The sequence below is a fragment of the Plectropomus leopardus genome, chromosome 17 (genome assembly GCF_026936395.1).
Source record: "Plectropomus leopardus strain MGB_pleo_1.0 chromosome 17, ASM2693639v1, whole genome shotgun sequence".
NCBI classification, from domain to species: Eukaryota; Metazoa; Chordata; class Actinopteri; order Perciformes; family Serranidae; genus Plectropomus; species Plectropomus leopardus.
In genome coordinates, this window is record NC_142192.1 from 23,727,882 (window position 1) to 23,739,907 (window position 12,026).

At 39.3% G+C, this 12,026-nt stretch overlaps 1 protein-coding gene across 2 annotated transcripts in view; it reads right to left on the reverse strand.

Annotated features, from left to right (window-relative positions):
- Positions 1-12,026, reverse strand: part of osbpl10a (oxysterol binding protein-like 10a) — a 124,942-nt gene that overhangs the window by 73,410 nt on the left and 39,506 nt on the right. For both annotated transcript variants that reach the window (XM_088090543.1, XM_042506451.2), the window contains exons 4-5: positions 11,798-11,866; positions 3,634-3,831 (exon numbers count right to left, since the gene is read on the reverse strand). In XM_088090543.1, coding sequence (XP_087946669.1) covers positions 3,634-3,831; positions 11,798-11,866 — 267 coding nt within the window. The remainder of the gene's footprint in view (positions 1-3,633; positions 3,832-11,797; positions 11,867-12,026) is intronic.

The window sequence follows — 12,026 nt, forward strand, 5'->3', positions numbered from 1 at the left end:
CGGTCCATTTCCTGAAAGATTGTTTTCTTGTCCCTTTTCGGTTCAAATGGGCAGCAAGGTTAAACAATGTACTTGAGCAAAAAAAAAGGCATAAACTCACTGGTTCCACCTTTTCAGATGTGAAGATTTGCTGCTTTTCACAATTTCATATCATGTAACTTGGATATCCATCAAAGTTCGGACTGTTCTTCAGATAAAAAAGAACTTTAACAGGTAACCTCATGAGTGTGTTTTACCTCTTGTTGCACTATGGAGACGTTTATAACCCTATATGCTAATGCTTTCAAACTATTGCACTGATCTAAAGATGGCTGTCATGTACCAAGAAACATAGGGAAGAAGAAGTTTGCAAGGTTAAATGCAAACAATACAAGATTTAAAATCTTTTTTAAAAATTTGCCAGTTCTTTTAATAAGAAAAGAAATTCATTAAACATGCTTGTTAAACCTCAGCGCTACACATAATGACTTTTATTGATTGACACTGAATGTAAATATAACTTTTGTTTGTTTATTAACAAAATGCAATTAATGTTTGTGCAGCTGAGGAACAAAACAAGTCAGTGCAACATTTTCTATGATGGCTGATATGACCTCGTCGCTGTCAGCTTCTATTCTCCTCCTCTGTGCAAACAGTTTACATGGACAGTGGTGTTTTACATTTAGAAAGCCTCTTGTCTCTCCTTGTCCATGTTTCTTCCTCGGTCCTAACTGCTAAATCATCTTATCTCCATAATTCAGCAGCCAGATTCATAGCTGCCTGGAAACAATCCGAAAAACACATTTCATCTCTAAACAAAAGCGCGAAAGCAAAAACGCTGCAGCTAATGGCTCCACAGTTTGCCAGCCAGGCGTACAATCATGTCTCCATCATGTCTTTATCATTTTCGCTTCGCAAACCCAACTTCAGGCCTAATCTATTGCAATTAATCACTATACACTGACTGCAGACAGGCTATTAAGGCGAGAGAGGACAAAAAAACAATCTTCTCCTGAGAGATAAGCAGTGAGTGACTGCGCTGAGTGTATGGAGATGTGGCAGGTGAGGACGCAGAGGTAACCACAACTGACAGGTCTGGTAACTGAGGGGGAGAGAATTAATGAGGATTTGAACTTCAAACTAAATCAAAAACTGATTGGGAATTTCCAGTGGCGGGATTTTTAATTAACTCAGGATGTACTGGCAGGTCTGTTAACGTAAGCGCTTATGGAACTGGTGGTAAAATCAAAATGTATACATTCGGGGATTAGCAGGACAACATGGACATGAATGTTAAGTGTCCCATATGGATGAGTTGCTGACATGTTAACAATTCATCTTCTTTGCACACACAAACACTTTTACATCTCATACGTTGATGACTGCACGCGCTGACCCTGATTTAACAACATGCGCTCCGCCAGCCCTCCACTCTGTCACCCGCCATGTTAATCAGTATTGATATATACAACATAAAAATGCCAACAAAGCTGAACTTACAGTAAAGACTGAGCACACTGCAGTCGCTGTCAAGCCTGCCAGGAAGCCAGAAATATTTGCTGAACTCACTGCACCAGTGTCCCACCTGAGACCAGCCGAGAGGCTCTGACAGCCGCGCAAAATACACAATGGTCGTAAAGGACAAACCTTACTTAATGGACTTTATCCAAGACTTTTCTATTGTAATCCAAGACTTTCAGTGGATTATTTTCTTTTTAAAGGTGAGTTATTATAATTTGTTTTGTCTATCATGCCTATGAGTAATTACACCAACTTACTTGCTCAGTTTTGGGAACGCAGCAACATTCAGCAAGCAACAAATTAAACCAACCCCTTGTTTTGGAAAAGTTCAATAGTACGTATACAAATTTGGGAGACACAAGGAACCACTATGACCTGCCAGCAGGAGTCACATGATGAAACACAGAAACCTGCAAATGTGTCATTAAGCTGGTTTTCAGCGGCTTTGCTGGCATCTCTTGTTGTCAACTGTCGGCCGCCGGTCAGTGTTGAGCCATCAGTGAGCGTCTGTCACACTAGTTGAGTTTCGTTCTCGTCAGCCGAGAGCCCATCGGTGAAATACATCACTCTGACTGCCTCAATCACTCCCATATATTTTGGTCATGTGTAAAATTACAAACATTTTGGGACGGGGTTATTTTGATATTTGAGGGGATTTTAAGTTAAAAGGCTACTCGGCTGAAAGGTCACCGTCTAAGTCCAGGACAGAGGATGGACATTGTAGAGGAACTTTACTGAATGGAAAAATTGACCTTTTATATACGGACTAAAACAGAGACACATGCACAACCCTGGAATAAGTGAACAGACTATGAGAGGAAAAGACGTGTTATTCAGCAAGCTGGTCTGAAGTCAATGTGTCAAAAGTTTGAAACTGAATGAAGCGGCACCCCGCTTTCATTTTTAACTAATAAATATCAAGTTAAAAATAATCACTGATTGGCAGTTCAGCTCAGCGTACGAGAGAAGAAACTGAAGTGAGAAAAGTAAACAAACTAAAATCTAGAAGGAGTGAGATCAAGACAAACTTGTCATATGAGGTAAGCTTATTTCTTTTAGCCACTGAGCGCTCTCTTAATGCGATAACTAACTAACATCTTGAATCCATCCTGTTGATCTTTCAGTTTCCCTTTTGGAATGATGAAAACAGATTATCCCTGTCTGCTGCTATGGAGAGTTACTTCCTCTCGCTCCAGCGCAGCACGTACGTGCTAGTTGGCTCAAGTCTTTGCAGAGTGTTCATGTGCAACTTCTTGGCTGAGACACAGAGCAACAGTCGGTCTTTGTCGCTACTAGTTCTTGGATGTTGGTTTGGTGTCTGGGCTTTACAAAGTTAGCCAGAGAAGAAGCGCATGACATAAGTTCACTTGAAAAGTTTTCAAAACGTAGGACAGCGTGTTAATTACACCTGCTTCAGTTTCGACAAATAAAGAACCATCACTGTGATCTGCATGCAGGGTTTCCCACACATTCAATTATTTGTGGCGGCCCGCAAAAATAACATCTGCCGCCTGCTCCTCTCACCCATCAATCTGATCCAATCAGCTCTGACTGATCAATTATTCACCTGCGACTCAAACTCCTCAAACTGTCTCTGAGGAAACAAAGATCACATGAAGAGTTTCAGCTGCGCTGCGTTAGTGGAGCCGAAAAAACCTCCAAGTTTAGAGAGGGGGGCAGAGTGATGAAAAGGGACACACACACACACACACACAAACAAAAAAACAAGAGGTAGCATTCAGGGATTTCCAACAATTTTCAGGTGGCTAAATTAATCTGGCTGATCTTTTTGCTTGTTTACAACCTGTCCGATTGTCCGCACTGAGGTTTTAGCCCACCTGGACTTTGTTGTCTCAGCATTGCAAGATCCCAGAAATGAATCTGGTGAGTATAATGTTATAACTGAAGGAATGATGACCAAAAACGATCAAAATAAGATCCAAACTGTAATAAAACAGTATTACACTTTCATATTGTCTTTGCAAATCAATCTTTACTTGCTTACACCCTTTCTGTGCAACCTTAAAAAGTAAAAAAAAAAGAAAGAAAAGAAAACGAACAGCCACGCATGTTTTGAATTTCAAGTCTCGGGGCCAAAGTTTAAAAGTACACTGTTATGTCTGTGACACCCACCTCTTTGACCTCCAGCAGCCGTGCCGGGTACAGACTCTTGGCCCGCCGAGCTGCAGCCGGAGATTTGTGGTGGGTGATGGTGACGATGTTGCTGGGTGAGGCCGCGTGGCTCAGATGCCTCTGAGAACCCGGGGATGATGATGGGGTTAGGTGAGGGAGGAGGGAGAAGCTACGGGTCCGACCAGAGGATGAGGAGCCCTGGGAGGAAGCAGGGAGGGGGTGGCACAGAAAGGGAGAGACAGAGTAGTGTGGGGATTTAAATGTGAAAGGAGCATGATAATGTAAAGGAGGAGCATGCTCTTATAAACTTGCCTCATTAAAAAAAAAGTTTCAACAAGGAATGTAAAGGTTTATATTCTTCAAAAAAAAGACAAAGTACAGACAAAAAGAAACGTTTCTTTTCTCTGTTTCTTTAGTATAAGCAAAATAAGATACACAATAATGTCAGTTAGCTAATAATTAGGTAGACTTTTGACTAATTTTAACCTTTAAGATCCTTGTAATCTTACAGTTATTAAATAAACAAAAGTGGGCCACAAAACAGTAATAAATATAGTAATGGGTAAGTAAAGAGCTGCATTATTTTGCCTTCGCTCAGCCTTTATCAAAGATGTTTTCTTTTTAGTAGCTAAGTTAACAGTAATCTGAGCTAACATTAGTCATACCTGTCAGCCGGTAATGCTGGATGTTTGCTTTTCACGTTTTAAAAGCCTTATTTACTCAAAATTATTATAACAATATATTTTTATTATATCTTAGTCAGAGGTTTACAAATTGCATCTTTTCAGTTTATAAATGTGGCTCAGGTTTTTTTTAGCCCTGAGGCATTTTCTTTGTATCTGTGTGTCCGTATCCTTGTTTCTCAGATTACACTCTACTGCTAGCTCCTGTGCTGTATACACGAGGTAGCCATTTTAACCCTTTGAAACCGGAGCAAAGTAGCTTGATTTATTTCAAAATAACGGCGAGAGGGCAACAATCAGCTTAATAAGAAATGGTAAAAAAAAGACAATCTGAAAATAAACAACACAAAAGAAAAGTAAAAGACAAAAAAGGAAAGTGACCTAAAAAAGTCTTTAATTAAAAATAGTTTTATGAACATTTTTCCCTATTTTTTGATAATATCTCCTTCCAATTGTAATATAATAATAAAAATATGTAATTTTTACATAATTTTCTTGTCACCTTTTCACCTTTTTCCCCCAATTTACAGGACACTTCTTTCAAAGCTGCTCATTGCCCTCTCCTCATATTTAAAAAAAAAATCTCAGTGAAAGGCATCTGAACGTAGCACTTCACCCTGATATCTCAAACATTTCACAGTATAACAGACAATTCTGAATATGCCAGTTCTTTTTTTCTGTTTACAAGGATGCTTCGACTCGACACCAATGATTATTTTCCACTGGATCATTTTTCAGTCTGTCTTTATTCATATGACAGAAGAAAACGAGGAACTTGAGTGAAGGTGATCAAAAAAAGACCAACAGACAACGTCCAAGCGTCAGAGTCAGAGCGAAAAATCGATGACTCAAACACACGCAGGACTTTGACCCAGGAGACCACTGTTTGTGTCCTGTGTGAAACCAAAAGTGAACGTTGTCATGTGGGCTACATATGTGCGTGCCAACGCGTCACGTGCAAGCAGCAACCTCAGAGGCTGAGAAAATGAAGCCAGTGCATTTCCCTGAATGACCACGAGTCTGGCTTTTAAACACAGTAAATCTCCATAAACTAGAGCTTAGATCGGACTCAAAACATCAACCCCGACCCTGTATGAACCTGAACAGTTTCTGACCAAGTCCGACCTGAGCTCGACCCACGGCAGCAGTTAGCAGCAGGTAAGGGCTGGCACGAACCCAATAATTTGCCTTCCTGTTAACCTGCCGCTCAAAAGAAATTCTTCCTGACAAATGCAGCTATACAGTTGGTGCAACCACAAGCTTAATCGATTCAAAAATGAGGGTCGACCGAGTTTATAAAAAACAGCATTCATCCCCTTTGTTGTTGTGTTTTTGTTCTCTGTGCCGAAGCTTAAGCCACATCACATTCTTCATTTTGATGCCTCCTTCGCTTCCCCTCTGTGACTCTTGTCTCTTCAGTTCGCTGACCTCTGCGCTCACACAGGCAGCCGTGTCAGAGCAGCGTCTCTCTCTTCTGTCTTTACTCTCCGTTAGTTTACAGCAGCGCAGAGAGACACGGCAGCACAGATTCATCCCTCACAAGAGCACAGAGGTCTAGTCATGGCAGCGGTGAAAATAAAATGATTCAAATAAACAACTTCCACCTCAGGACACCGCTCACTGAGAGGGAAACTACCAGCCTTCGATTTTTTAGGAGTGATGCTGTGTGGTAACCCAGAAAATCAAAACTAAGACTAACACGGAGTTCTAACAGAACATCACATACATGATCAGGTGTTAATCGATTGTTATTCTGCTCCTCTGAGTAGTTTTAGAGGATAAAACATGTAAAAAAAAACACATTTCGACAAAAATAAGAGCGTTTGTCCTTGTGATCAGATGCCTCCAAACACACACACCTTCCTTGTGTGTAAGAGGAAAATAATCAGCTTACAGACGAGAACACTGCTGTATTGTGCAAAGCTGAGCCACGAGGCATGCAGGAAAGGAAACAACATTTCATGAGCGTGAAACAGATAAGACACGCCGAGGTTTCGTCCTCCAAAACTGGCACAAAGCCCCGAGCGTATCAAAATAATGGAACGGACAGAAGATGTCAGAGGGGAAAACTGCAAAGAGGAAAAGGGCAGGAGGGGAAGTGATGGAGGGAAGGAGATGCAGGAAAGTATCGAGCACAGGTGTGAGGGACATGCTAAAAATAGGGATCATAATGCCTAACTTGAATAAACTTAAGATTTATTGGAAATAGGGTAATTACACATCACACTGGTTACTTTTTGCTCCTTTAAAATGAATCACTGACTACTTATGAGCCCCGGCCTTAGTTATGTTTCTCATATTGTTTCATTTAAAGGATTTTTAGAGGCCTGAGTATTTGCAAGTTTCCTGTATTGGACAAAAAGAGCAAAAATCTAGAAAATGACATAAACTTGACATAATTTGTATTACTTTTATGTTCCTTTGATTACTGTTTGTTCCAACGTATCTTTTACCAAGTTATTCCAGTCTAAAATCAAAGAAAATTAAAAAATCTCAAATACGTCACAACAAAAAAATAGGGTGTTTCAAGACTTTTTTTTTTAAGAGAATGCGTGTTTTTCAAAACACAGAAACTGGGATGAAGAAAAGTATAACATGGTTGATACAAACTACAACAGAAAAGAGGAGAAAACTGCTGATTTTAATCTTAAATCTTATTTGAGAGGGTTCGCCTCACATTCCCACAGCCCCCTTGCACTTAAAAAAAATGGAGGCAGGCAGCGAGTTGAGGCAATACAATCCAAAAAGAAAAGTTTGTACACAAATTCAGTCTATTTTTTTGGATTAAATTTATGCGAAATTGACAAGAATATTGCTGACAAGTGATACATTTTATCTTGTGTTTCCAGTTATGTGTTTTTGTTGACATGTTAAGAATTGTTAACATATCATATTTCCTGACGGGGGTTTGGTTTAGTATTTTCCACCAGGAGCACAATAGGAAATAATCTCAAAAGGAATTCTAGTTTTAGTCCTTAAAATAGTGACCTCAAGATCCCCAGTCTTTGCAAATCTTATTATGTGACTAAAAGCTCTTATTGCCTTTAGATGCGAGCGTGTGTCAGACTTTAGTATTGTCAAAGTAATTTCAAAGTCTTTCAAATGTCTGCGAGTACGGTAGGCTTCACAGGCAAAAATGACCTGGTAAGATTTCTTGAAGTAGTTTTGTAACTTTCAGATATATGATGAAGCCACCACACAGCAGAGTACAGTCTGACACATCAAAAAGTGCATGAAAAACATGCAACAGTTTGATAAAGAATAAAAGAATGAAATCAGGACAACAAAAGAGACGCATCATTGCTGTGGTGTCTATCTACCTGCAGAAATCCCAGTTTTAAAAATGTAGTCATGATTTTCATTTACATCGTAAATTTAGGGCCATGACTGGAACTCCAGTTTCGTAATCGTACACAGAGAAGGCGGGATTTGCTCAGTGGAAATAAAAGTCCTGACGTTTGCTGCTTCACAGGTGCTCTGCTGTCACTCGGCCGTGGGCGGACTTGGCCCTGTGAGAGGCAGCGTGGGTAGCTGCTGGTGCAACGGTCAGCTGCTGACCTGTCATTTTCTACACTACAGGGAACGACGCTAATTACACACAATTACCTATTCAGTAATAACCTTGGTCAGAGGGTGTGAAAATGCTTTTTAAATACAAGTACATACAAACAGATGCAACTAAATTAAGGGATTTTCTTGATATTTTACTGTATTTTGACAGAAATATATTCCCCTAAAGTGGAGGACAGACATACAGAGCAGCAGGCAGGAGCTAAACGCCACGCTCACACTTTCTTTATTCAAGCAGAAAGTAAACAACAGTACCAGTCCCACTCAAAGTCCACAGTCTGACTCTTTGTGGCCTTCCTGTCAGGAGTTGTGCAGGCGTGCAGCTACACACAGTTACTGGTGGCCTGTTTATCAGACTGCTAATCAGCATGACGACCTGCTGCTGCGCTCGCTGCATGACTGAACAGTTTTCCACCTGCACCAACACGACACTTTCACACACCTGCATGTGACAACACTGGATGTGGAAATATACTTTAATTATTAATGATAGCTTTTAATTCAAACTGTGTCATTCAATAATAAGGTCAATTTTGAGGCCACAGTTTATGGTGTGGTCTGGGTCATAGCTACCATTGTGGAGGTCATGACCTCTGTAATGTTTCTGGAAATTTTGAGGTTTAATGACACTAAGGGGAGTTTCCATTAGTCCTTAGAAACTGACTACTTTGAGGCAAAACTTAAATAAATAAGTCACTCAGGAATTACATACCTGGCAAAGTAGACTTCAAAGCAAAACTTAAACCACAAAACAGGGAGATAAACTTTGTGGAAAATAGAATTTAGCACTTAAACATAAAGAAAAAGTATTACCGTGTTTTTTTCCCTCTATAATGAATTTTGTACAGTTTTGTTGGTGGTAGATCGGGATGTAACACAAAGCTACGTTCTGTAGTTATTCATTTCACAAAAATGTCTATATTTGATCTGTATTTGGATTTATAACATAAGTTGTTTTAAGTTATTAGAAATGGTTTCTATCGCTTCATTTTCTGTGTTCAAAATCCAATACTGAACGTGGGGATTCAGCACAAGACACTGACACCGGCGTTTTGTTTTTCCCTCTCTTCTACAATTTGATTTATTTCATTTCAATATTTACTATAACAGTAATTTATTTAACTTTATACTTTATTTTATTTAACATTATAACAGTATTTTATTAAACTTTATTACTACAGTTGTTTATATAACTTAATTTTATGGCAGTTGCTACTTTGTAACTTTAGCTAATTTAATAATTGAATATTTTAGTACTTTACAGTTTAGAGGAGATTTTGAAAAACCAAAATATATATTTATTGTATATCACAATATAGCCTATAACATTTAAAATAACATTTTCATAATCCCATTCTACCGGCTGTCCCTTTTCCCTCGAAGGCAAGACAACTCTGCCCCCCCCCATCATAGTACCTCTATACAGAAAAGCAGGGTGACATAACGGCACTATATTCCCGCCTCGCAGGTAGTGTAAAAGGAGCTTATGAAACAAGCGAACAGAGCAACAACCCGCTGTAACCCACTACCTTCAGGGATCAGCTGTAACTGTAAAACTGGACAAAGGAAACTGACCTTGTTCATTGAGTTGCTGCCGAACTACTGGAGCCAGACTGTCCTGAGAGACCTGATGAGAATCTATAGAAAGCTCCAGCCGAGAGATAGACGTGTCATTAAAGACTTAATGCTTTATTGAACAGGGAGCTTTCTTATATCATCAATATGGTTGTGTCTCTATGCAGTGTGTTGCAAATTAAATTGTCAATGTGGTTATGTCGGTAATCTGTCAGTGTGGCTGCACAGAGACAGAAAATCACCCTCCTGTGTTTTTCTTTTATACAGTGGATCAAATTATTCTGACCCCAACAGAGGGGATTATTTATGTCTTAGTTTAACCAAATCATTAACAAAGCTGAGGCTGTAAACGGAAACCTCAGACTTATAAAAGGAAAAATATAAATACAAATATACAACTACAGAGGCACTAGATTCTCGAATTGAGTTTCAAAGTTCATACTTGACCTATGAGACAAAACAGTATAAATATAAAAAATATATATTTGAGTTGTGGACAAAACAAGACATTTGAAGACATCATTTTGGGCTTTAGGAAACGGTGATCAACATTTTTCACCTTTTTTGGACATTTTATAGGAAGTAATCGAAATATTAACTTGACGTGTTGGTATTGGACCTAGAAAGTAGTGGTCTGAAATAGCTATATTTTACGAAGCAGCTAAATACATATAGCAGCAGTAAAACTTTTCTGTCTCTCTGTCATTTTGTGCTTTTTATGTATGTATGTTTCTACAGTGGAAATGCCAAAAAAACACAAAAACTCTAAATACAGCAAAAGAAGGTTTTCATGATAGGTTGAGGTGGACAAGTTAGTGAATCAACAGAAGCAAAATGTAAAATGTATCAAAATACAACGAAAACAGACGTTGTAAATTAATTATAATGTACATCAGTTAAATATCCACTAAAACAACGGACCTAAGTGAAGCCATAAGACGACTGCTTAAGAATTAATACATTACACAGAAACAAATGCCGTATTTCAAACATGTTTTGACGTTGTTTTACCTCCTTTAAAGTTTGACAGGAGTTCTCTTAATTACGCCATCTGTTTATATCAATGAACCAAAACTAAAAGCCACAGAACAGTGGATGTGTGTTTTTTTCTTACTCATATCAAGGCCTATTTTTGTGTTGACAGAAAGAGCGAGGGGCAAAACTCCATTCCATAACTTTTCTTGGTTTTCCATGACCGTGGGAACCCTGATTGTGTCAATATCATTACAAACAACAAAATTCCATGACTTATTCAAACTTTTTCAATCATTTTGCCTAATTCCATGACTTTTCCAGGCCTCGAAGATGTGACTGTGAAATTCCATGACTTTTCCAGGTTTTCCATGACCATGAGAACCCTGAATGCACCATTAAAAACAACAAAATTCCATGATTTTTTCAAAAAAAATTAAGGATTTTTCTAAGTCTGTGACTTTTTGGGGCCTGGAAAACAAGTTTATTGAATCCAATGACTTTTCCAGGTTTTCCATGACCATGGGAATCCTGCATGTCTATCCACAGATAAAGTACTGTATTATCTATGCTGAGGAAAAAAAACCCCAACATACTCTACCTCACATTTGCTCATCTCAACAACTTCACAATAAAAGCCTCCCTAAGGCAAGTCTGACAGATGTATTTACTTCATCTGTATCGATCAAAATGTGTCAGCGTTTTTTATCCAGGTTTTAATAAAGACGAGGGAAATGAACCTTGCCCCTCTCTTTCTGTAATAAATAAATCCTGCTATACCTTCTCTGTTATCAGAGATGTGGCCAAGCCTTCAAAGGTGGCTGTCGCATTGCCGGAGTCGCTGCGATAACGATCCGAGAGGCAGACAGTGCAGCTCGAGGAAGGATTAGACCACAGCAGTGGGTACAGTAATAACAGCTGCTGCCCCACAGTCACCGAACAGGAACAAAACGCCCGTTCAGCTCCGCAGGGCAGAGGGAAAAAGAGAGATAGATGGTCTTCCTCCTTCCACTTTTCCTTGCTTATCCAATTTTCTCTCCTGTTTTGACTGCGTTTCTCATCACGGCTGAGCAGATTAATTGGACTTTAGCCCTCGCTCCAGCTGTGCACCAGTTTGAAGTGGTGAAGAGCTACATGTTGAATAAGAAAACCGGCGATGAGGCAGCGTAATGAGGCTGCAGTATGTAATTGTTCAAATAGACACATGAAAGAGTGTTTTTGCAAAGAGCAGTCAGCATGGGAAAGAAAATGTTCACTGCAGGACAGATGTCTGAGTTTTCTGTGACCTTTCTAATGTTTGAAAAAACTTTCTGTGTGAGTCAGGAGGCAAAGTGCCTGTTAATGGATGTGTGTGTTTGACTCACCAGCACGTCCTGGCCTCCTCCTGCTCTTTCCACACTCAGGTGTTCATCAGAGCCCTTCAGCTTCCTCACCTGAAACCAACACACACATACACACAGATGAATGGAAAAAATAATGAATAAATTAGTTAAGAAAGATGATGTAAGAATTTGCTTCTGTTAAAAGCAACGCTAAAGGTACTGAATGGTTTGATGTGTTGGAGGAATTTCACACATTATAACAGAACTAACA